This window comes from Macaca mulatta, chromosome 5, assembly GCF_049350105.2.
Source record: "Macaca mulatta isolate MMU2019108-1 chromosome 5, T2T-MMU8v2.0, whole genome shotgun sequence".
Classification (NCBI taxonomy): Eukaryota; Metazoa; Chordata; class Mammalia; order Primates; family Cercopithecidae; genus Macaca; species Macaca mulatta.
Window position 1 is genome coordinate 16565364 of NC_133410.1, and position 26457 is coordinate 16591820.

Sequence of the window (26457 nt, forward strand, 5' to 3'; positions counted from 1 at the left end):
TTGTGATGAAATATTTATTTCAGGATTTAAATCCACCCCCTTCTGAGAACACCAGATTAAAAGACCTCCAGCAATCCATGATTCTAGTGTACTCATCTCTGACTGCTGTATATAAGACGTGATTTGATTAAAGAAGACGGACAACAAGTGCATGTATTAGGAACAACATTCTGAACACTCACAAGTAGTCATCTTGCACACTTAACCCTAGGCCAGAGGACACGGGGCAACCACACAGGAAAAGGATACCAGGACAGGGTCCATGGAATCTTGCTTATACCACAAAAGGAGTTTTAAGGCAGTTTAATTCAAGGCTGCGAAAACTACGTCTATGACATAAACATGACATTCAAAAATAACTCAGCCTTTCAAATGTCCCCAATACCAACAAATCAACAAAGTAGTCAAGATGACAGCCACTGTCAAGGACAGATAAACAGTCTCGAAAGCGATCCAACATGACACCGCCATAGCAGGGACTATGCAGAGCCCTCCCTATGCAGTTAACACAGATTGACGGATGCTATTTGCAGGCCACCAGTCTTGCATGTTTTCACTTCACATAAACGTATTACACTGTCCTAGGAGAGCAAATGCACGTTACGTGAGAGAAAAATAGGACTCATTATCTCGTTCCACAAACAGGGGTTACAGAAAACACAAGGCTGGACAAGGCCACACTGAAACGGGTTAGTGACTTTTCTGGCAGGCCCCTCACAGGCACTGAGATGAGGCCTAAAAATATGCTGGGGTGAGTTCCGTCCTTCCTTCCGTAGTTACCACCTGGATTAGGCTTCCTGAGCTCGGTCGGTTTTTCCCTGTGATCCAGTCATGGAAGGTTCTGGAACAAAAAAGAAAAGTTTTTTTACATTCTCAAAGCAAAAATCTGGACACATGCTGACATTCACAATGACGGCTTGTGGGGTGGGGGAAAGGGGTGGCACAGCAGCGACTGTTTAAAAGCCACTAAGGGCTGGGCGCCATGACTCACACCTGTGATCCCAACACTTTGGGAGGCTGAGGTGGGCAGATCGCTTGAGGTCAGGAGTTCGAGACCAGCCTGGCCAATATGATGAAACTCCATCTCTACTAAAAATACAAAAATTAGCCGTGGCAGCATGTGCCTGTAATCCTGGCTACCTGGGAGGCTAAGGAAGAAGAATCACTTGAACCCGGGAAGAAGAGGTTGCAGTGAGCTGAGGCTGCACCATTGCACTCCAGCCTGGGCATCGCAGTGAGACTCCATCTCACAAAACATAATAAATAAATAAATAAATAAATGCCACTAAAGGTCAGGCATTATGGCTCACACCTGTGATCCCAGCACTTTGGGAGGCCAAGGCAGGAGGATCGCTTGAGCCCAGGTGTTTGAGACCAGCCAGGACACAATGGCAAGACCCTGTCTCCAAAAAAGTAATAAAAAATAAATAAAAGCCAGTAGGCATGATGGACACATACTGAGGCCTCCAGTGAGTTCAGTGGTATACTCATTCTAATCTCTGAGTGGCAGGATTTGGCATGAATTTAACTTTCATTTTGGTATTTTTCTACTTTGTTGGCATTCTTTTGTGATTTTAAAAGATTTTAATTTGGCCAGGCGTGGTGGCTCACACCTGTAATCTTAGCAATTTGGGAGGCTGAGGCAGGTGGATCACTTGAGCCCAGGAGTTTGAGACCAGCCTGGGCAACCGGGTGAAACCCCACCTCTAAAAAAAATACAAAAAATAGCTGGGCATGGTGGCACATGCCTGTAGTCCCAGCTACTCAGGAGGCTGTGGTGGGACAATTGCTTGAGCCCCAAAGATCAAGGCTGGGGTGAGCCGTGATCATGACACTGCACTCTAGCCTGGGTGACAGAGTGAGACCTTGTCTCAAAGAGAAAAAAAAATTGTTTTTAAAGATTTTAATTAGTTCATTCAAAGAGAGAGACATATGCACAATACTTCGCTATATTACCTTCTCAGAAATTTATGAAAGAAACAGACAGAATTCATTTATTTGGCATTTTTTAAATCAAATATTTATAGAGTACCCGCCGCTGCGCCAAACAATGGAAAGAGAGATACAAAAAAACAGACTATTACAATAAAATGTTAAATACGGTAACAGGGGCATTTCACAAATCTGAGGAGAGGAGCAACTGACCCCACTTGCGGCAGTCAAAAACGCCCTGTAAGAAGACAGGAATTAAAAAGGGCAAAAGAAATTCACAAGAAACAAGAAGTAGATGATAATTCTTTAACACAAAACATTTACATTTGAGTACATCATCCATTTTGAAAATGCACCAGCTGAGACTCCGGACCTTCATTAACTGGAAAGTGCTCAGCAGCTCCTTCCCGGGAGACTCCTAGGGCCGATCTGGAACCTTCTTGGCCAGCGCTGATGTCTGAAGGTCCAGTCATTCAGGCCCCTACTCTGGGGTTTGAATGAGCTCATTTGAGCACATGGGCTCAAAAAACAAAGCCTTGCTAAAACTCTCTAAAGTACTGTCATGTGTCACGGTCTCATCTCTGGGGACAGGGCAGGGCTTGCTGAGGGAAGGCTCTGAAAGAGACCAGTGCTGTTTTGATGTGTAGGGTTTTGTGTGTTGGTTACGCATGTTTTTTTGTTGTTTGTTTTTTTTATTCTTTAAGTTCTAGGGTACATGTGCACAGCATGCAGGTTAGCTACACAGGTATACATGTGCCACGTTGGTTTGCTGCAATGCATGTTTTAAATGGTGCTACTTCTCCTTCACCCTCATCTGCAGCGTGGATAGGTGAGAGAGAATGCCATTCTAACCGGGGATGGTAGAAGAAGGATGTGCTCGCCGACATCTCAAAGCAAACTTTATGCCAACTTTTCTGAGAGTTTTCAAATACCACAAATGGGTCTAGAACAAAGGGGCCTGTGACAGCCCGTCCTCTGTGGGTCTGTGGCTCAGCACGAGTTCAGACACAAGACCCCAGATGTTCCATCTAGAGTCTAGGTCTTAGATCAATATCTCAAGCGTGGTTGGGAGTGTCGGCCTTTAAAAAGAAATTCAAACACAAACACGATTCAAAGCTTGATTTCCTCTACAACTTCAATTTTTTTCCTGCAAATCAAGCATTAGCATGATTCCTGGCATAGACAGAAATAACTATCAGCAGACCAGTTAAGACCATTGGCTCTGCAGCCACACCACTTGCGTCAGATCCTGGCTGTGCTGTGTGACCTTAGGCAAGTGACTTAGCCCCTGCCATCCCTCCAAGTCTCTAAGCCTTAAACAAAAATGACAGACAGCTCCTCCCTCAGAGTTTGCTATGAGCATTAAATCAGAGTTATGAAGTGCTTAGAATGGTGGCCGGGACATAAAAAGTGCTCTGTAAGTACATGTTTCAAACATAAAATGCAAGTCCCAAATTTCTCCCGACTGAATTTAAATGAGATTGTAACATCAGGCCAGAAGCACACTGGTATATTCACAAACATCTCTGACAAACAGTCGTCAAAGCAGTTTACACAGAGGCACGGCTGGGTCAGGCTGTCACCGTGACCCTCTCGGCCCCCCTGCTCCATGAGAGCAGGGATCCCATCTTCGTCCTGACCCCAGGGCCGAGGGCAGCGCCTGGCCCATAGCGGGTGCTCGATGAACACATGCTTACTAACTAGAGGGGCTTGGGGAACTGACACCTAAACAAACACAAAAGAGGAATTCAGCTCTCTGTTTCATGAGCGTTCAAATGCCACCCATATTCACAAATGGGCGAAAAGGATTTCGGAAATAAAGGGCTCTTTCTGTGGGTCTGTGGCTCGACACTGATTCAGACATGTGCCCCAGGCCATCCACCTGGTGTCCCCCTCCCCCGTGGAGGCTCCTCGTCACAGCAGTATCGACACAAACTGCAGCTGGGGATCACTGAACACTTGCTATGGCCAGACACTGTGCCGAGTGCTTGGCACACACTATCACATTTAATCCTCCTAACAAGCACGATGGACCTCATGATCCAGGTGGGGGAACTAAGGCCTCAGCAGGTCAATAATGTGCTCAGCGTGGTCGTTGGGGAGGGAGGGAGCCAGGATTCACATCGGCACTACCCATTCCACCACTCTGCTGCCTGTCTTCAAGTCCAGCTACCCTGAGATTCCATCTGATGGGCGATGAGTCCCAGAGACCTCCCAAGACCACCCTGATGACCTCAGGGAACACAGACTTGCCCTCTGGACCACAGCAAGGCAGAGAATAGGGGCTGGAAGCTGCTCAGTCATGGACATGACTATAATACTCACTCAACTAGGAATTCTAAGGGTGTCCAGGAGCTGAAGTCAGCCTCAGGCATTGATTTCCTGTTCATCGGGGTATCCAGGGTAACCCTGCAATGGACACAGATAAGCACGTCATTCATGTCGCCCCTTTATAACAACAGGTGCCCAGTCCTTGGCCAGGAAAACGCAAACATACAGCATGACAACCTAGAGCCTCTGGCACCGAGGGTGCTATTTACATGGAAAGATCAGCCAGAAAGATAAGCAGAGAGAGAGCAGGAAGCTGTCCCCGCTAGCAAAGGCCAGATCTGAGCATAATTCAATAAGGTGCGCTGTGGCTCACCACTTAGGCAGATAAGAACAAAACAGAAGGAGCCACATTTTGCCTTTTTTAAAAAGAGTCTTCACTGAATTAAACTGCTTTGTTGCTGTGTCTTTGTTCACTCCCTAACATGTAGCACACTCATTTCTAAGGATTTAAGGTAGTAATATGCCTTTCAATATGAGAATACTGAAGTACTAAAATTTTAAATATGTGGCTATTTTCCACAAAACCTTAAGATTTTTGGCAGGAGAATAGAGAATTCAGATATGCATGAATCTCCCAAGAACATTCGGGCCTCAGGAATCATTCGAATCATTCAAAACAGCTGTGGGAATCATGTCACAGAATCACAGAACCTCACAACTAAAAGGGAACCAGAAAGTTAATCAGTGCAGTCCCTACAGTCTCAGCATCCCTTTATAATACGACCACAGGCAAGAGGCAAGCCTGCTGGTGCTAGAAGCCTTCCAGTGAGAAGAAACAGCCTCCCTCCAAAGCAGCTGCCTCTGCCTGGGACGACTGATGGGGGACTGTCCCCTGATGGCCAACAGAAACACCTCCAACAGGTTCCCATATTCTCTCTCTCTCTCACACACCCATACGTCATATAATGACTTGAAAGACAGAGCTACATATAAAAAAATAACATGTGTGGTCTAATTTTAAAAGAAGAAATAATGAAGGGAGAAAAGAAAAGGAGAGGAAAAAAAGAGGCAAAAAAGACAGACCCATCCAACCAGCCAATCAAACATTCTGGACAGCCCAGGAGAACCCAAAACTTGAAGTATTGCTATGGTCTGAATGTATCCCCCTCGAACTCACATACAAAATGCAATCTGCAACATAATCATATTGAGAGGTGGGGTCTGCAGGAGACAATTGGGGGCCTTTAGGAGGGGATTAGCATGCTTATAAAGGAAGCTGGAGGAAGCCCATTTGCCCCTTCCACCATGTGAGCACATATAGAAGTCGCCATCTGTGAGGAATGAGCCCTTGCCAGGCACCAAATCTGCTGGCGCCTTCATCTTGGACTTCCCAGCCTCCAGAACGGTAAGCAATCCATTTCCGCTCCTTATAAATCACCCAGTCTAAGGTATTTTGTTAGAGCAATTCAAACAGATTAAGATAATAAATATCCTAAGAGACTTTGGTGTGTTTCAGAGCCCGAGGTGAGAACACACACAGGTCACTTGTGGAAAGCTACAGTCAGACAAACGGTCACCCGCAGCAGTGGGGCAGAGGTGGGTAGTGGCCAGGGAACCCCAAGCACTTACGGGAGCACAGCGATGGCGGCTGCCCTGGGCGGCATGCCGCTGTTCTTCCCAGCCAGGCTCTGGCAGAGCTGGTGAACAGCACCCTTGGCCATGCCGTACCCGATCATACCTGGGAAATGGGGAGAAGATGGCTTAGTGACCACTGGCGGCCAGGGGGACAGCAAGGACATGCAATCTTCTCTTGAGATCTCTCGTCCCTGAAAACTTTATAAATAGCTGTGTCTGGCCTCCTCCAGGCCGGACGCCCTCACCAACCCCCACCAAAAAATGGCAAAGAGCCATGAGAAAGAGGGGATGGGAATAGGTGGGTTGGGAGTTATGGCCTCTGGCCAGTTTCCAAGAACACAGGCTTCACACAGGCCACCAGTACGTCCAAGGTGCAGCATTCCAGGGTCCGGAAGAGGCCAGGAAGAAAAGATAAATGAACATTTATGGGGAGAAAATGAAGGGGACATGACATTTCAAGTGTACCTACTATGCATCTAACACTTAACATTTATTACACAAGCCAAAAGGTTGATCTTATTTTTATTCTTAGGAAACCAAGACTCAGACAGGTTGAGTACATGCCAGGCTCACACACAAACGTGTGCCAAAGCTGATGGAGAGGTTAAAGCCCAGGCAAGAACTGGGTTCTGAACCCTTTGATCACTAAATGCTGGTGAGCACCTGGCACACAGAGGCACTTAATGGGACAGCAAAATCAAGCAGTTATTTGTAACACAGGCCTTGAGGTCAAATTAGACACATTCAAGTCCCAGTTCCTCCATTTACCACTAAAGAAATTCTGGGCAAGTTCCCAAAACCTCTCTAATCCTCAGTTGCTGCATCTGTAAAATGGGTTTGAGGTGTTTTCCAACACAATCAATTCTCTAAGTCTCCAGACACCAACTGGGTGTCTGACAATTCACTTAGAACTCCCGGCTGGGTGTGGTACCTCATGCCTTTAATCTCAGCATTTTGGGAAGCTGAGGCGGGAGAATCCCTCTTTGGGCCCAAGAGTTCAAGACCAGCCTGGGCAACATAGTGGGACCCCATCTCTACAAAAATTAGCCATGCCTGGTGGCACATGCCTGTGGTCCCAGCTACTTGGGAAACTGAGGTGGGAGGTTCACTTGAGCCTGGGGGAGGTCAAGGCTGCAATTAGCTATGATCACGTCACTGTACTCCAGTCCGATTTAAGGGCTCAGTCTCACAAGACCGACCCTACTTCAGATGCCAGTCACAAGTCCTGGGCCACTTAGACTTCTGACCAACAGGCTGAATCGGGGGTTTGCACAACAACTTCTTCGGGTGCAATAATTTGCTAGAATGGCTGGAAGAACTCAGGCAAACACTTTTTTTTTTTTTTTTTTTAATAGTTCCCGGTTTATTATAATAAAAGGATACAACTCAGGAACAGCCAGGTGGAATGACACAGAGGCAGCGTAGGAGAGGGGGTGGGCATGGAACTTCCATGACTGCTCCAACCACGCCACCCTCCCAGCGCCTCCATGTGTTCAACCCAGACACTCATCACATCTGGAAGGCTTTGTACAGCTTAATCTCCAGCCCCACTCCCTTCCAGGACGTTGGTAAGTGGAGCTGAAATTTCTAACCGCCTAATCGCTTGATCATTCTAGGAGGTAGCTCCATCCTGAGGCTGTCTAGGGGCCTCAACCTACTAATCACCTTATCAGTATAAACTCAGGTGTGATCCAGAGGGGCTCATTACGACACACAGGAATAGAGTACTTAATTCCGAGCACACCCTTAGCACAGGACAGGCACTCAATGAATGTTTCCCATCAAATCAACAGAAGAAATGTGCCCTGGAACTCGACTACCTGGCTTTGTGTCCAGGCTCTGCTGCTTGCTAGTGACTGACTCTGGGAGAGGCTACTAAACCTTGGAATCCTCAGTTTCCCACTCCATGAAAAGAGAATGGCAATCCCAAATCCTAACAACAATCAAATAAAATACCATGTACAAGTGTAGCAGACAGGGAGGGTCTCCAGGGACTACAGGAGTTTCAACAGCTTGAACAATCAGCCTGTTTCACAGCCTGGTTTTTCCCACAACTTGCATGGAATGTAGTCAACTAGTCAGGTGAAACCAGCAACTTAGAGATGATCCCAAGTGGACTTTCCTCATTACCATGCTACAGCTTCATCACCAGAACATGTGACTATGTGCTGGCGTGATGACTCACTGCATCTGTGCCCCTGGGACCCCCTCTCCACATGCCGTGACACACCCTCTCCCCTCTCCATCACCCCAGGAAACCCTCCTGGGAGAGACACTGCTTTGGAGAATACTTCCAGCATCCTCCTTAATTATGTCAAGTAATAAAGCTCCATTGATTTTTTTTTTCAGGTTAACAAATCCCCTTTGTACAGTACTGAGCACAGAGGAACACTCAGTCCTGGCCATTATTGTCATTCATGACTCTCAGCAGGTCACTGGCAACTCTTTTTCCACGGACAGCAATAAGGAGTTGCAAAAAGGGTCGTCAACTTGGAATTCAAAAAGTGCAGCCCTAACACCTGCTTTTCCAGCCACCAAAAAAACTCATAGGTTCTGTAGGCCTGCTTTTTCCGTCTGTAAATGGGAGCGGTAACTCAGATCACAATTTATTCACAAGGCCATGCTGAGGATGGCGGGAGACCGCATCCAAGAAGGGCGTTGGAAACCATGGAGGGCACGCACAGAACCCGATCAGTGCGGAGGGAGCCCAGCCTGGTGTAGCAATGGCTTTGCTCAGCACCTTGCCAGGGAGATGTTCTCCCAGTGACTGCAGCAGGGAGCGGGTGATGCTTCTCCCACTCTCCCAGCTCATCATTATTCATATTACAATGCATGATTCCTCTCCAGATCAAGCAGTCATCTGCGGCCCATCAGGGGCATTTCCTTCCTTATCAGCGATGGAAGGACTGTGACATCACTGGGAAGGTGACAACTCTGGCCTTAACACCATCAAACCAACCTGCCATCACTCTGCTGCCTGTAAAGCCAGAGTCTGGAAAGGGGCAGCCATGGACCACCTGCTCCCGGGCATCAAAACCCACTTACCACACCCCATGTCACGGAGCCTCTTCCATGTGGGAATCCCTAGGCTCAGTGTTAGAAAGACAAAGAAGCACAAGGCAGCTCTCTGGCTCCCAGGCACGGCACGGCACACCAGAAAGAACCCAGAATCTGGACTTCAAGGCCAGGGCTTGGAACCCAGGTGTTTCCTCGCCACTGCGACTTGGGTGAGCAGCTCTTTCAGCCTCTGCTTCTTCCCTGCTAAATGGGATCTCATGGCCAGGTCATAGGCTTTCCTGAAGACGACGTGAAACGTGACACGCCTCATGAACTCGAAAGGGCTCTTTCATTCCCAGAAGAAAGTAAGTTCCACAGAGGCAGGGATTTTCATTGTTTTGTTTACCAATGTATCCCAAATCAAAAGGTGGCATTCAATAAATACTTTATTTGGCCAGGTGAGGTAGTTCAGGCTTGTAATCCCAGCAGTTTAGGAGGCTGAGGCAAGTGGATCTCTTGAGCCCAGGAGTTTGAGACCAGCCGGGGCAACATGGCGAAACCCTGTCTCCACAAAAAATACAAAAATCAGCCAGGTGTGATGGCGCGCACCTGTAGTCTCGGCTACCCAGTAGGCTGAGGTGGAAGGATGGCTGGAGTCCAGGAGGTCGAGGCTGCAGTAAGCCAAGATCATGCCACTGCACTCCAGTCTGGGTGACAGAGCCAGACCATGTTTCCAAAAAAAAAAAAAAGTAAAATAAATAAATAAATAAATATTTTATTCATTGCTTTCAGAAAAGAGCAATACGTGGGTTTCTCAAAGGAGGATAATGGGGCTTAATCAAATGGTGGGCACTCCAAAACGGTGGGAATGAAAAAACAAACTGGGGCCAGGCACGGTGGCTCACACCTGTAATCCCAGCACTTTGGGAGGCCAAGGCGGGTGGATCACCTGAGGTTGGGAGCTCAACACCAGCCTGACCAACATGGGGAAACCCCGTCTCTACTAAAAATACAAAATTAGCTGGGGGTGGTAGTGCGTGCCTGTAATCCCAGCTGCTCTGGAGGCTGAGGGAGCAGAACTGCTTGAATCCAGGAGGCAGAGGTTGTGGTGAGCCAAGATTGCGCCATTGCACTCCAGCCTGGGCAACGAGGGCAAAACTCCGTCTCAAAAAACAAAAAAACAAAACGAACAAACTGGTAGCTCTGCTCATTAAAACTATGGTAGGTGATTCTCAGTAACTCATGAGTTTCTCAATACTCCAGACAAACTAACTTTTAAATTATTTAATCTATGATGAAGTGAAAAGAGTAAAGCACAGAAAAGCCTCTATTGAGTCATCAAATTTTGGTGTTTTTTTTTTTTTTTTTTGAGACAATCTTACTCTGTTGCCCAGGCGGGAGTGCAATGGTGCAATCTCAGCTCACTGCATCCTTGACCTCCAGGGCTCAAGCAATCCTCCCACCTCAGCCTCTTTTTTTGTTTGTTTGGAGACAGAATTTCACTCTGTCGCCAGGTTGCAGTGGTACAATCTCGGCTCACTGCAACCACCGCCTCCCAGGTTCAAGCGATTCTCCTGCCTCAGCCTCCTGAGTAGCTGGGATTACAGGTGCCTGCCATGATGCCTGATTATTTTTGTATTCTTTAGTAGAGACGGGGTTTCACCATGTTGGCCAGGGTGGTCTCGAAGTCAGGTGAACCGCCCACTGTGGCCTCCCAAAGTGCTGCGATTACAGGCATGAGCCATCGCACTCTGCCAAATTATGGTGCTTTTTAAAAAGTATATGAGTATGGCATGGGCGCACAGTAGAATGGCACAGAATGCTTCCAGAAGGACACCCAAGAAGCCACCACTGTAGTTGGGTCTGGGAGGGAGTGCCATAGAGATCAGGGGTGTGAGTAGGAGAGCGTCTTCCTATTCATTGTGTTTCTTTTAGTGCCAAGTGAATTTTTACTACATGCATTGGTTAGTTTTCCAACTTAAAAATTGATTAATTAAATTACTTAAATAAAAACGAAGACAGTGCCTTCTTAGCTTTTCCCATAAGCACTACTTGTCAAAGCAAGTCCTTTTCCAAGACCCTATTTGAATCAGCTCCCTCAACAAAACCTTTTCAGAGGTGGACTCACCCCGCCAGGAGCACTCTGCTTAGACCGTAATTTAGCCCGGTCTCACACTCACACCACCCGCACACCTGCTGCCCAGAGAAGGCTCTCAATATAATTATATTATTTCAATATAACTATAAAATTATCTCAACATAATTATATTATCAGTAATTGTTATAATTACTGATTATAATTACATATTAATTACTGATCAATTTATTACTCAGACCCATCTGCTACTGACTAGCCAGGTTGTCTTACAGAAAGCACCTAAAATCACTGAACTTTGGTTTTTTCCCTCTATAATCAAGGGAAAAGAATAGCACCTACTTTACAGACACCTCTGGTGATGAAGTAAGATCAAGCTTAGCCCGACAAGCCAAGCACCCAGAAGACAGATGCCTAAAAAGATTTCTTCCTTTTTCTCCAAGTCTATGGAAGTATAACTGAAATACAACACACTTAAACATGTTTAGGGTATACCATTTGAGCAAATTTTGACATTGTGTATACCTGCCACCGATTGGTCTTCCTTTCCTCCCACTATTTGATGACTATTTGCTGACTGAATCAAGGGTTGCCTTTTATTAGGGTAGGTTTCCCTCTGCCCAGCAGGCATGTGGCAGGAATGAGGTCTCTTTCCTCTTTATGTTCCCCCACTGCACCCAATTGTAGCTGCTCACTAAATGCTGCTATCACAGCAACAAGAAGGAAGGGTGAATCACTGTAAACCTCTCCACCTTCTGAAAACCACTGTTTCTTCTAGAGGTCATAGGCCTCCCTAAAATCCTCGGCACACACACTGTTTAAAATGTAATCGCTGTGGAGGCATCACAGGTCCAGCAGGAGGCGGGGGGATCACAGCCCAGCCAAGGAACCAATCACAAAACTGCTTCAACAACAACCTCAAATTGCAAAAGAAGGTCAAGGTCTCAAAGAGCTATTTGGAAGCACAAGAAGAATATTTCACCATCCCTAGCTTCTCTGTTTAATCAGGGGGCAGTATAAAAACATAACAAACTCTTCAGTGATTAAAATAAACCAGGGCGGCCGGGTGCGGTGGCTCAAGCCTGTAATCCCAGCACTTTGGGAGGCCGAGACGGGCGGATCACGAGGTCAGGAGATCGAGACCATCCTGGCTAACACGGTGAAACCCCGTCTCTACTAAAAAATACAAAAAACTAGCTGGGCGAGGTGGCGGGCGCCTGTAGTCCCAGCTACTCGGGAGGCTGAGGCAGGAGAATGGCATGAACCCGAGAGGAGGAGCTTGCAGTGAGCTGAGATCCAGCCACTGCACTCCAGCCTGGGCGACAGAGCAAGACTCCGTCTCAAAAAAATAATAATAATAAAATAAAATAAAATAAAATAAACCAGGGCATAAGTGCTCATTAATCCAGCCCTGGTCCTCAAAGTCCCAGAGTGCTCTCTTCACTCCATTCAAACAACACAACACAAGAGCAGGGACTCTAACGAAGGAAAGAAACAAGCAAATGGCAACCGTAATGTCCTAATTCTACAGAATGGCCTTTCCTTGGACACACAAAAGGAGTTATTTGCAAGATATGGAAAAAAGGCATTTCACTAAGAAGGTCAACACTTCCAAATTATTAAATAATCGATGAGGTCCCCCAAAAGTGATTTCCAATCACAGCACAGATCCTTTAATGGTAAACAAAAGTGACCACCATTTTAATAGTTTATCCTACATTAGACAGTCTAGAAATACAACTTTGGAAATAGGAGGGTGAGGTTTTCTCCGTATCCTTCCAAGTGAAAAACTTCTCATGTGCGAACAAATCTTCTTGAGTTTGAGGGACTATTAATCCTGATTCATCGTTTACTTTCAAATTGTAGATCAATTTCCCCAGATTTTTCTGAGGTCTGCAGCATACTTAAAAGATCTCATGACTCAAATTATTAATAGCTTAACAAAATCTAACTTAAGAGCTTAGAGATGAACAAATTCATTAACATCTGAGGCAGGAAAAGCTGGGCAGAAATAAGCCTGGAGTAAATAATAATAATGGCTCACACTTACTGTTGACTCTCTGTAATACCTTTCTCATCCGTTTAGATCCATTAAGACATTTACAAGGCACAACCAGCATATATATAAAGGAGATATTATTTAACCTTATTTTATAGATAACAAAACGGAGGCTCAGAAAGGCGAAGTAACTTACCAAATGTGTCAGTAAGTGGCAGAGCCTTACCAGAAGACCAATGTGCATGGTTCCAGACCCTACAGTCTTAACCACTACCCAAAATGTAATCAAAGGATACTTGCAAACCAAAGGAAAGTAGGAGACTCTTCTGTCATTTAGAAAAATCAGTCTTTCCATATAGCTTAGAAGGTAGATAAGCTCTGGAAAATTCTGTAATTCTGAGTTGGTCTGGTGATCATTTCCAGGCCTTCTCCCTGCAGAAAATAAAACTCTCTTCCTCCTCATCAAAAAAAAAGAAAAAAAGAAAAACCAGTCTTTCCATCCTAGGGTTTTGTTTTTTTTAAATGTCAAGCTATGACTCCTTTCTCTGTTTACTTTCTAGTGCCTCTGCCCATGTCATCTAAAATAAAAATCAGATCTCAACCAACCAGACAGCTAACATTTACACAGCTTTAATGATTGCTATGGCCACGGACTTGTAACATCACACGCTCTAAGAAACGGAAGAAGAAAATGAGAGGCAAGGTATTGCTAGCAGTCACGGCCTCACAGTTCGGTGAGTTACATTTAAATTGAGAAGGAGCCTGGCGTAGTGGCTCGTGCCGGTAATACTCAGTGCTCTGGGAGGACAAGGCAAGGGCATCACCTGAAGCCAGGAATTTGAGACCAGCCTGGGCACCATAGCGAGACCCTGTTTCTACCAAAAATAGAAAAATGAGCCAGGCATGGCAGTGTGTGCCTGCAGTCCCAGCTACTCAGGAGGCCAAGGCAAAGGACTGCTTGAGCCCAGGCATTCCAAGCTGCCGTGAGCTAGGATCGTACCACTACATTCCTGCCTGGGTGAGAGACCCTGTCTCTAAAAAAATAAATAACTGAGAAGGGTCCCAAGGTCTCTACCACTTACTAGAGAGTCAAAGAAAGCTCCCATTTTTCTTAAAGAAGAGTTCAACTTAGATAGTTCAGGCAGACACTTCCTGCCTCCCTATGCTGCCGCTTTCTACGCCAGCTGAAATTCCTTTAGCCCTATCCCACAGGGAGTGTTACGGGCTGAAATGCATCCCCCCAACATTCATATATTGCAGTCCTAATTCCCAGTACCTCAGAATGTGACTGTATTCGAAGGTCTTTAAAGAGGCAACAAAGTCAAAATGAGCTCATTAAGGTGGGCCCTAGTCCAACATGCCTGGTGTCCTTAAAAGAGGAGGAAACGAGGACACAGACACGCAGAGGGAAGACCACGTGCAGACAAAAGGAGAAGGCAGCCATCTATAAGAGGATTCAGAAGGAGCCAGCCCCGCGGATACCTTGATCTCCAGACTTTTAGCCTCCAGAGTTACGAGAAAATAAATCTCTGTTGTTTAAGCCACCCAAGCAAATTAATACCGGTCATAAAAAATGCAAAAGAAATGACATAATGGAAAAAGCACACAGTTGGTAAATTATTAGGGTTTTGGTTCGAGTCAGTCTGCAACTTACTTACTGCACAAACTCAGACAAGTTACTTAACTCTCCAAGTTTTAGTTTCCTAACCTGTAAACTGAAAAAGATAATATTGATGAGATTAAAGTGAGAATATATGTGAAGTGAAAAGAGTGAAGACTTTTATAAGACCTACCATTTATTGTGAATAACAGTAAGACTTACCACTTATGGGTGCCTACCATGTGGACTTTCTACATAGCAACACCTCTACAGTTTTACAGCACTCTTCAAGTTAGATGTCATTGTCACTATTTTACAATTAAGGAAACTAGAGTAGACATCTGGTCAGAGACCGAAGAACTGGTTCAGGGTCACACATCCAGGGTAAAGAATCCACCCTCAACCCTCTCATTCCCTATTTTTTTTTTTTTTAATGTAGAGACAGGGGCTCACTATGTTGCCCAGGCTGGTCTTGAACTCCTGGGCTCAAGCAATCCTCCTGCTTCGGCCTCCCAAAAGTGCTGGAATTACAGGTGTGAGCCACCGTACTGGCCAAACGAACCTCTCTCATTCTAAAACCTATGCTATTTCCAGCTGCTAAGCTGCTTCCCTGGAACACATGGATACAATGTGATACTAATAATCCATGTTGATTAATTTCCACTACACCATTCATTCCAGTGTAGATCACAGATAAATACACTAAATGGGGGGTGCCAGATCACAGTGTTCCTTACCACCATAAACATGAGGACAGGCAAACAAAAGATCGGAACTCTTCTCCCTAAAATGATTCAGGCCCAAAAGAAGGCAAAATCCATCCATCTGTGAAGCACCTTAGAGGGTAAAGGCTTTAACAATCCTCATCCCATGAAGTGCCCAGCAGCCCCAGCAAGCAAGGTAAGCACCCCCACTTCACAGATGGGGAAATAAAGGCTTACCAGGAGTCCCATCCAGGGCAGCCTTTGCGCCAGCCAAGGTCAGGAGGCCTCCTTCCTTGAGATGCTTGGTAGCCAGATGGCTGGAGATGGTTGAGGTCCATATGCTCTGCTTCCACATCAGGTCACAGTTCTTAAAGAGAGCTGAGGGAAAAAACATGTGGGCTCAGCATTCCCAGAAAAGAAACAAAAGGTGAGCTCAACTCACACAGCCCCACACTCAGGGAAGCCCTCTCTCCTGGTCCGCAGGTCCCTGTCTACAGCAAGGTCTAATACAAACAGCACAGGGATCAGTGGTCAGAGACACGGGTTCAAACCCAGGCCATGGGATCGCCCAAGGTTCAGCCTCCTTACCTATACACTGGCAAAATGTTGGCCAATAAATTTTAGCAAATAAACCTGGAGTTCACTGATTTGCTGGACTGGCTTTAATTCAAAGATTGTTTTGTTTTATGAATGGTATCAGATTTGTAATAAGAACCTGTATGTCTACGTCAGGTTTTCTCTGTGATAAAAATCCAAGGGCCTATTACTATACAGCTATAAAGAGGGCTTTCACTGAGCTACATAATTCGTGGCTGAAAGTGTAACGTTAGCTTTAAAGACTCTTTAAAAGAAAGCTAAAATAACAACCATTTCACACTTGTTTTAACTCCCTGGCCTTGCCAGAGACATAAGGAAGAACAAATGGTCACATATGTCACACCACCAACTGGGCGACTCAAAGGGCATGTGGTACCTGGTGATCCAAAAAGGACGTCCTCCTGATATAGGAGGGGTCGGGGGGTGATAAACAAGGAATTGCATTTCCCCACTAAAAAGACTAGGAAAAAACCTGATGGATCCACATTTATCATTTCTTGCTCCCGAAACACACAAAAAGGTTATCAAGCTGTTTTGCTAACCTGATCACCTCACAAAGCACTACTCTCACGTTGACATGTGGGTCGCAGAATGTCAATGTATTTTTAAATGGCTTTGGCTAATAAATGTAGAAGGGAGGACAGAATCAGAAAACTACCATTTTCGGACCCCTGATAGAATAAGTGCTTCAGGCAGAGATTATCAACGAATGCCTAAAACCACTGGGTAAAAAGTATATCCCAAGGATAATACTTGGGAAACAGGACATTGACACACAATACTACAGTACCATACATCCCACATATGAATTACTTCTGCAAACAGAAAAAAAGTACCTTTATAATGGAAGTCTGGCAGTTGCCATCTCAACCAAGCATCAAATTTGGCATCCCTAAGGGTAGGGCAAGCTGCCAGGCTGAGCTTCCCAGGTGATGCCATGTTGAGCTTCCCAGGTGATGGCATATAAGGTACACACCATCACTCAGGAAGAATTCGCACCTCAAGAATGTTTATGCTAAATCTAACTGAGTTTCTAGACCCAAATTCCAGTTCATGGGGAATACCAAGGATAGAGGAACAAGTCAAACAGCACCTTAAAAAAAAGTTCGGACAAGTTCAGAATGTGAGACACGGTATATGAAAACTCCCAAGGACTTGACACAAAGTCTTATCACAGGAAGTTTCTTTTTTAATTCTACATTTTCTAGATTAAGAGACTAAAAACAACATAATGCAGTACATAAACCTTGAGTGGAATATGTTTAGGGAAAAAGAATTATAACAGACATGGGATAAACTGGGGTAATTTTAATGTGGGCTCAGTATCATTAATCTTAGATAATCACTGTTAATTTTCTTAGGTACAATGGTACCATAAAGTAGGATGGGCTTATTCTTTGGAGAAACACGCTGAAATATAGTGAGGCGTAAACTTACTTTCAAACAGTTAACAAAAAAATGCACAAAGTACACAGGCACAAGAAAACAAGCTCAACTCAAGTACAGCAAATGTTAACAGTTACTGAATCTAGATGGAGCATATAAGGGTGTTCACTGAACTGTTCTTTCAACTTTTCCGGTATGTTTAGAAATGTTCATAATGAAAAGTTGAAAAATAGGCCAGGCGCAATGGCTCACGCCTGTAACCCCAGCACTTTGGGAGGCTGACAGGGGTGGATCACCTGAGGTCAAGAATTCAAGACTAGCCTGACCAACATGGTGAAACCCCGTCTCTACCAAAAATACAAAAAATTAGCTGGGTGTGCTGGTGGGCACCTGTAATCTCAGCTACTCGGGAGGCTGAGGCAGAACAATTGCTTGAACCTGAGGGGCGGAGGTTGCAGTGAGCTGAGATTGCACCATTGCACTCCAGCCTGGCGACAGAGCAAGACTCTGTCTTAAAGAAAAGAAAAGAAAAGGAAAAGAAAAGATGAAAAAAGGAATCAGCTTTAGTAAAAACTCAAGTTTGACTTCTTCTGACTTTCTAAATGATCTCTGCACTTCCTACACATCCTCCAATGCCTGAATAGCACATGACCTGGGGCACAGGCCACACTGATTTCATTCTGCCTCGACTTTAAACTCAAACTCAATGCCCCCGTCCCCTCACGTCCTCTAGGGAAAGTTTCTTTTTTATCCATAAAATGGATTAAGAGCATTAATCACTCTCTCCCCGAGCAACTGTAAAGATTCTGGGATATATACAGAAACACAGCTGGCCTGTCACCTAGTCCATACACAATCCTTGTCAGCTGGACAAAGAACAGAGCAGAACGAATGAGTGACTCAGGACAGGACTCACACTTGGATTTGGCATTGCCCCCGGCCCATCCTCCAGCAACGCAAAGAATTGCATCCACCTTCTCTTCACCCAAGAGCTTTCCAACCTCAGCAGTCACCTTCAACACAGGAACAAAAAAAATGTATAAACTGTAAGGTAAGCCAACACAGGCTAGCATCTTTACAGATACTAGTTTCTTTTTGTCTTCTTTTTAAGCCAGTTTACAGGACCTGGCAATTAACACTTTGAAAATTAGGTGGAAGACTAAGCTCTGATGAGCATTTCAGACTTTGAAGCCCAAGTACACTTCAGTGTAATTTTTAAAACACAATCTAGAGTCTCTCTGTATACATTCTGAAAGGTAGAGGCATGAGCATCCCTTGAAATAAAACAATTAATAAATAAAAGTAGGGAAAGGTTAAAAAAAAAAATCACCTAGAGCTTCACTGCCCACACTTAACATCCTGGTATATTTCTTTCCAGACTTTCTTCACAAATCACAGAATTAGAATCCAAAAAGAAGATCAACCCTATTTTCCCCACCCCCATCCAAAAATCCCTTTAACTGCAACTCTGAAAAAAATGCCAATGAAAAATTGTAAGAAAAAGTGAGAGAAAGAAAAAATACAGTCAATAGCAATATGTTGGTAATATTAAGTACATGGGGGTTCACTTTAATGATCTCTCTGCTTCTGTTTGTTTGAGATTTTAAAGCATTGAAAATATAGGTGCCCTCTTGTTATAATTTATTAAAAGAACAGTCTGTCAGGACAGGCAATTCTGGCCATCCACCATGACCCTTCCATATTTCTCTGGAATGGCTGAGACAACACATCCCAATTGCTTCATTAGGATCAATCTTCTTAAGAGTTCTTTTTTTTTCTTTTTTGAGATGGAGTTTTGCTCGTCTCCCAGGCCAGAGTGCAATGGCGCAATCTCAGCTCACTGCAACCTGCACCTCCCGGGTTCAAGCAATTCTCCTGCCTCAGCTTCCTGAATAGCTGGGATTACAGGTGCCTGCCACCACACCCAGCTAATTTTTGTATTTTTAGTAAAGATGGGGTTTCGCCATGTTGGCCAGGCTTGTCTCAAACTCCTAACCTCAGGTGATTCGCCTGCCTCGGCCTCTCAAAGTGCTGGGATTACAGGATTGAGCTACCAGGCCTGGCCCAATCTTCTTAAGATTTAAGTCAGCCTGGGCACAGTGGCTCATGCCTGTAGTCCCAGCACTTTGGGAGGCAGAGGCAGAAGGATCACTTCAGCCCAGGAGTTCAAGACCAGCCCGGGCAACATAACAAGATCTCATCCCTACATTTAATTTTTTTTAAAAAAAGACTTAACACCGTGTGTCTCTCCCAGCAGGAACATTTCAGTTGATTACCTCTTTCCCCAGTTTCATGACAAAACTGAATGTTACACTGTTTGTTCGGAAATTCTGAAGGTTGGGGGTATGGTGAAGGTACTCCTCTTCCTTTGGTGGAGTAGCGGAAGAGGGAAGAGACTTGCAAAGCTAAGTTTACAAGCACAAATGCATCTCTCAATCTTTGTCTTAGAGATGCACTCTACTGTCAAGCCTTGGGTGGGGATAACCTCCACATTCAATCTACAGGGACGTTAGAAACCTGTAATTAATCAGAGCAGAAGAGACACAGAACAGACACCAATTACAGAGACCCGCACCTGGCAGGGCTGGGGCTCTCCAAGCCCAGGCACAGCCCTTCCATTTCGTTTTAGCTTTTATTACTTCATTTTTTGTTTCTTTTGTAGAGAAGGTTAGGCTCTGTTGCCCAGACTGGAGGGCAGTGGTATGATCTTGGCTCACTGCAACCTCTGCCTTCCAAGCTCAAGCCACCCTCCCACCTCAGCCTCCCGAGTAGCTGGGACTACAGTCCCACCACATTCAGTTAATTTTTGTATTTTTTTGTAGAGATGGGGTTTCGCCATGTTGCACAGGCTGGTCTCAAACTCCTGGGCTCAAGTGATCCTCCTGCCTCGGATTCCCAAAGTGCTAGGATTACAGGTGTGAGGCCCTGCACCCAGCCATTTTAGCCTTTATTACTTTATTCACATGAAACGATTTTGCTTTAAGGCATCTTAGCATAGCAGTTAAGAGAACAGCTGTCAGACCCCCACTGCCCGTGTCCAAATACTGGCTATGCAACCTTTTATCTGTTTGACCTTGGACAAATACCAGGGCCTTTCTGTGCCTCAGTTACCCCCTTTTAAAAGGGGGATAAAATTAGAAGCTTTGTTTTGGGATGTAATGAAGACAACATGTGTTAATGAAAATAAAGCACTGAGAATGGTGCCTGGCAACTAACAATGCCATGTTAACTTTCAGTATTAAATTCACTAAGGCCAATCTGTATCACTTAGGTATGGGAACATTGAGACCACACTAAGAAAAATAAGAACAACAAAAATGAAGTGCTAAACTAAGTCATCTGGCTTTTACATTCCAATCTATGTCAAACTGACACTTCAGGAAGAGCAAAGGAGTAGCACAGTTGTGCTCACAGTTTTATGTTCAAAATTTGTAGATTTATACATGTATATTTTGGAGAGACAGACTGGAAGGAAATATAAATAAATGATTAACTATATGTTAGAACTATAAATGATTTCCCTTTTCTTTTTGCTTAGTTGTATTTTCTATATCATACATGCATCACTTCTAAAATTTTAAAAATTTGTTATAAAAAAACAGATAAGCATCATAAAACGTCAGTATTGAGATTACCAAGGAGAGGGCAACTAAATGAAAAGCAGACCCACGTGCAGACCAAGCGGCACCTGAACTTACTAAAGTTCGTATCTGGAGACCTATGATCCTGACACCCCCCCCCCGCCGAGCAGCTCGTTGGCCTTGTCACTTAGTCGCTGCAAACTTATCTTCACAGCTGTAAAATGGCCTGCTGCCACACTGAGAGGTTGGGAAAATATGGCGCCTCACACAGTGATGTGAAGTTATCCTTGGGAATGTGGGCTGCAGCACTAAAAACCATTAAACACAGAGTCGGTTTGGCACAGTGGCTACTCAGGAGGTCCCAGCTATTCCGGAGAGCGAAGCAGAAGGATCCTTTGAGCCCAGGAGTCCAGTCCAGCCTGGGCAACACAATGAGAACCTGACTCAAAAGTCATCCAGGCAGCTCACCAGAAGGGCTTCTCAAATAAGTTAAGCACAGCTTAAGAGCATCTAAGATTTTCTTTCTTTCTTTTTTTTTTTTTTTTTTTGAGACAGAGTCTCACTCTGTCACCCAGGCTGGAGTCCAGTGGCACAATCTCGGCTCACTGCAACCTCTGCCTCCTGGGTTCAAGCGATTCTCCTGCCTCAGCCTCCTGAGTAGCTGGGATTACAGGCGCACGCCACCACGCCCAGCTAATTTTTGTATTTTTAGTAGAGACGTGGTTTCACCATGTTGGCCAGGATGGTCTCGATCTCCTGACCTCGTGATCTGCCCATCTCAGCCTTCCAAAGTGCTGGGATTACAGGTGTGAGCCACCGCGCCCAGCCTAGAGCATCTAAGACATTTATACCAGGATATCCATCAAACTGTTAATAGTGCGTCCTTCTGGGAAATGATACTATGATGGGGAGAAAAGGGACAGTTTCACAGTTTATTTCTATAAAACTATTTACATAGTTTTGTTGGACTTTTGTTTTATAATATGCATATAATTTTATAATTTAAAATAACCTGTTTTGTTAGCGTTCATGCTGTGAACTGGGTAACTCTACTTTTTAGAATGTATCCTAAATAATCAGATATGTGGGCCAGGTGCAGTGGCTCACACCTATAATCCCATTACTTTGGGAGGCCGAGGTAGGTGGATAACTTTGAGGTCAGAAGTTCAAGACCAGCCTGGCCAACATGGCAAAACCTTGTCTCTACTAAAAATACAAAAAAGTTAGCCAGGCATTGGGGTGCATACCTGTAATCTCAGCTACTCAAGAGGCTGAGGCATAAGAATCATTTGAATCCAGGAGGCAGAGGTTGCAGTGAGCTGAGACTGTGCCACTGCACTCCAGCGTTAGTAACAGAGCAAGACTCTTAAAATAAAAAACCGGCTGGGCACGGTGGCTCACATCTGTAATCCCAGCACTTTGGGAGGCCGAGGCAGGCAGATCACGACGTCAGGAGATTGAGACCATCCTGGCTAACACAGCAAAACCCCATCTCTACTAAAAATATAAAAAATTAGCCGGGCATGGTGGCGGGCGCCTGTAGTCCCAGCTACTCAGGAGGCTGAGGCAAGAGAATGGCATGAAACCGGGAGGCGGAGCTTGCAGTGAGCCAAGATCCGGCCACTGCACTCCAGCCTGGGGAACAGAGCAAGACTCCATCTCAAAAAAATAAATAAATAAATAAATAAATAATAATTATAATAATCAGATATGTAGACAAAGATGTTCATCACAACATTCTTAATAATAGTAAAACAAAAATTCTGCAAAAAACTCAAATGTACAATAAACAGAAACTAAGTAAACTGTGGCCGTTCCATAAAATGGAATATCACACATCTACAAAGAGGTTTTTTCAGTAATCTGGAGAAGTATTTAAGTATAGAAAACACAAACACAAAGCTGACCAGAAACTATAAAATACAAAATTACCTAAACTTGTAAAAGGAGTAACATACAATATGCGTAGAAAAAGACAAGAAAAGAGGCCAAAACATTAACAGTGAACTAATTCAAAATGATTATATAATTTATCTTTGTATCATTTCTCACTTTTTCCAAATTTTCCTCAATGAGCACCAATGGCTTTCCTAATTAGAGAAACAACAGCTTTAAAAAAAGGAAGAACAGGCCAGGCGCAGCGGCTTATGCCTGTAAACCGAGCACTTTGGGAGGCCGAGGCAGGCTGATCACAAGGTCAGGAGTTCAAGACCAGCCTGGCCAACATGGTAAAACCCTGTCTCTACTAAAAATACAAAAAATTAGCCGGATGTGAAGGTGGGCACAGTGGCGGGCACCTGCAATCCCAGCTACTCGGGAGGCTGAGGCAGAATTGCTTCAACCCGGCAGGCAGAGGCTGCAGTGAACGGAGATCACGCCACTGCACTAGAGCCTGGGTGACAGAGCAAGACACCGTCCCAGAAAAAAAAAAAAAAAGGAAGAACATACAGTGGTCACCTCTCCCCAGCGTTCCCCTCACAACGTTTGGGGGCCTTTTTGAAATTACCTGGTCAGCCTGCTCAGTGAACGAGTCTGTCATTTTAACGACGATGCTAGCGCTGGCCTCTTCATTCTCCACCACGTCAATGCTGGCAACCCACTGGAAGGAGAAAACAGCTTTGGTTAAGAGGCAGTGAGTTGTTATTCCATGAAAGAGTCACACAGAAATGAGGGGAGGTGGCCAGATGTAGTGGTTCACGTCTATAATGCCAGCACTTTGGGAGCCGATGTGGGAGGATCTCTTGAGGCCAAGAGTTTGAGACCAGCCTGGGCAACACGGCAAGACCCGGTCTCTACAAAAAATGCTAAAATTAGCCAGGTGTGGTGGCACATGCCTGTAGTCCCAGCTACCCGGGAGGTTGAGGCGAGAGGATCACTTGAGCCCAGGGGTTGGAGAGTGCAGTAAGCTATGATCGCACCACTGTACTCCGGGCTGGGCGGCAGAAGGAGGCCTTATCTCCGTTTAAAAAAAAAAAGAAAGAAAGAAAAAGAAAGGAGGAGACTGGAAACAGGTAAGAAGCTTAAATGAAAACTCACCAGAGAAAGAAACTAGCAACCGACCTCTCTCACACGTTCCAGGGATACCTGCCTTTGGCCAGCTTACCCCATATTGAGCTCCATCCCAGGACCTCCTACCTCCAAACACTCCCCTCCTCCTCCACATTCACCTCTAAAACACAAACCCTGCCGTTACCCAAATCTGCAATTGTAACAGAACACAGCAATAAATAGGGGGAAAAAATAAGTGCAGCTGTGTTCTAATAAATCTTCAGAGCTGAAATGTGAATTTCATATAATTTTCACATATAACAAAATATCTTTCCTCATTTGATTTTACTTTCAACCACCTGAAAATGTAAAACCATTCTTAAGTCTTGGGCTGCACAAAAATAGGTGGCAGACCAAATTCAGCCCACAGAGGATCCCTGCCCTACAGCAGACAGGGATGGGTTTTAGGATTGGAAATCAGACAGATCAGGTTTGAATTCCAGCTCTGCCAGATGGCTTTCTCACTCCGATGTTGGGCAGCGGTTCCCAACAAAAGAGGTTGTTTGTTGATGATTAACAGGGGCAGTGTAAGAATTAAATGAAATGGAAGAAGAGAAAGCTCCTGGCACAGGTGATGCTCAGTCCTTACTCAGGGTCTCTTGGTCTGAAGTCCACAGAGATAATTATCTCTGCCATAAGCTGTAAACACAGCATCTATTTATCAACATTTGTTATATTATTAATTAACTTGTTATCCCACGGGGGATTCTGAAACAATGAAAAGTCTCCATCATCCTAGCCCTCCCTAAGATGGCAGGAAGAATTTGGAGTAGAAAGACCAAGAGCCAGAGGTAAACCAGCTCTCCAGATTCTGCCAAGACCAAGTGCCACCACCAGGAGAAAGCACAGCCTTCGCCCTCTAACACATGACACTAACGGGATCTACTACCTTAAAGTTACTGGGAGCATTAAGAGTCTATGGGAATTCTGGTACTGGGAGCACAGTGCCTGGCCCTTGGCAGAAGTGCTGCCTCTGTCACCACCATACATCTCTTGAAGACCTGGGAAAGCGCCCTCATCAGTGTCCCCAGGCTCTGAGCACATGGGTGGCAGGAAGGGAGTGGTGTGACTGAATTATTTAGAAGCATATTCCTGTACCAGATTCTGAGCAAGGAGAAAACCTTGATAAATATACACTATTTGGGTGATGGTTACACTAAAAGCCCAGACTTCACCACTACACAACATATCCATGTAACTAAACTGTACTTGTGCCCCTAAATCTATAAAAATTAGATAAGTAAGTTTTTTGGTTTTTGTTTTTTTTTAAAGAAAATCCTGAGATCCTTTTTCTGGTCCCAGGGGAACTCTTGCCCAGGCTGCTGCTGCTGCTAAGCTCCCAGAACGCTGCCCCTGGCAGGGTCTCCACCGGGAAAGTGCTGAGGCCTGCTGAGCGGCTGGGGTCAAGGGTCTTTGGCCATGGATCAGCTCTGCTCCGACTTGCTGCCTCCTGGAAACTGACACCTGACTATGCAAAGTAGTTGAAATAGTCTTTGCAAAGCAAAGAAGCTGTCAGTGTTTTTCCGTGCTGAGACTTCAAACTGTCAGATCCAAGGGGGCTAAAAGAACAGGGGTGGGTAGTAACAGTAACATTAATAACCAGCATTTAAACAGTTTTTACCAGGCGTCAGGTAATTTACGTGCAACGACACCAATTATCTCATCTAATCCTCGCAACTCTCACTATCAGAATCTCCATTTTACAAATGGGGAAACTGAGGTCCTAGGGCGTTAAGTAATCAATACGCCGTCTCAAGACTAGTAACCGGGACTGGGCTGTCTCATTCCAAAGCCTCCCTTTTACACTCTCTCTCCGTCCTCTCACCCCCGCTCCCGTTCCTCCGCTTTGGAATTCTCTTCCGAGTCACGCCGGACTTTTTGGGTCTGGTGGAGGCCCACGGAGCACCTCCTTGGAGAGCAAAGGCCCAGCGCCCTGGGACTGGCGTGCGCACGCACTCGGAAACAGGTATAGACGCGAGACCTGTGCGCGCACGTGCAAGCAACACGGGTCAAGCGGCGCACAGGGGCACCCAGCTTCCTCTAGACTGCCCCCCGTCGGGCTCCACACGAAAGCCCCGGCCACCCCCGCGGAGACCCAGCAGCGCTCAGCCCGCAGCCATTACCCAGTTGCGGGCCCGAAACGCCTCCACGCATCGAGAACCCAGCGCGCCCCTGCCGCCGTATACCAGCACCCGGCGCGCCTCGCCTGCAGCCGCCGCCGCCATCCTGCTCCTGGCGGGCCTGGCTACCGCAGCTCCGACTCCCTCGAGCCCGAGCGCCGCGCCGCGCCCCGCCCCGGCCGGCCAACCCCGCCAAGAGGGAACGCGCAGCGGCCGCGTCCCGCTCCGCGCCCGCTGCTGCCGCCTAGCGCGCTGCCACGCTCGGGGCGCCCCGCCACCCGGAGTGACTGTAACCTCGGTCAGGCCCTGCCCAAGGGACGGGGATTTGGCGAAGCCCCGCCTCCCACCCGCGGGCAAGTGCTGAGCCCCGGGGCATGCAGCGAGTGGGGAGAGTGGGTGTTTTACGAGCATTAATTTGTGAAGTGTAAGCATGTGAAATATAGTATAGTACGATTTTCGACCACTGTTTTGGCAATTTTTTATTTTTAATTA

At 45.7% G+C, this 26457-nt stretch overlaps 1 protein-coding gene across 1 annotated transcript; it reads right to left on the bottom strand.

Annotated features, from left to right (window-relative positions):
* Positions 1-26228, bottom strand: QDPR (quinoid dihydropteridine reductase). The gene is made up of 7 exons (XM_015138085.3): positions 25969-26228; positions 23304-23396; positions 18133-18229; positions 15471-15611; positions 5833-5941; positions 4258-4341; positions 1-841 (listed from the first exon to the last, which is right to left on the bottom strand). The coding sequence occupies exons 1-7, from the start codon at positions 26068-26070 to the stop codon at positions 736-738; spliced, it is 732 nt and encodes a 243-aa protein (XP_014993571.1). The 5' UTR covers positions 26071-26228; the 3' UTR covers positions 1-735.
* Positions 26229-26457: the final 229 nt, after the last annotated feature.

Excerpts from the sequence above, each read along its gene's own strand:
- QDPR (XM_015138085.3), bottom strand. The coding sequence starts at position 26,070 with ATGGCGGCGGCGGCTGCAGGCGAGGCGCGCCGGGTGCTGGTATACGGC. Across the intron at positions 18,230-23,303 it reads TCACTGAGCAGGCTGACCAG|GTGACTGCTGAGGTTGGAAA; the intron begins GTAATTTCAAAA and ends CCTGTGTTGAAG. Across the intron at positions 5,942-15,470 it reads TGCCCTGGATGGGACTCCTG|GTATGATCGGGTACGGCATG; the intron begins GTAAGCCTTTAT and ends CCCATTTCCCAG.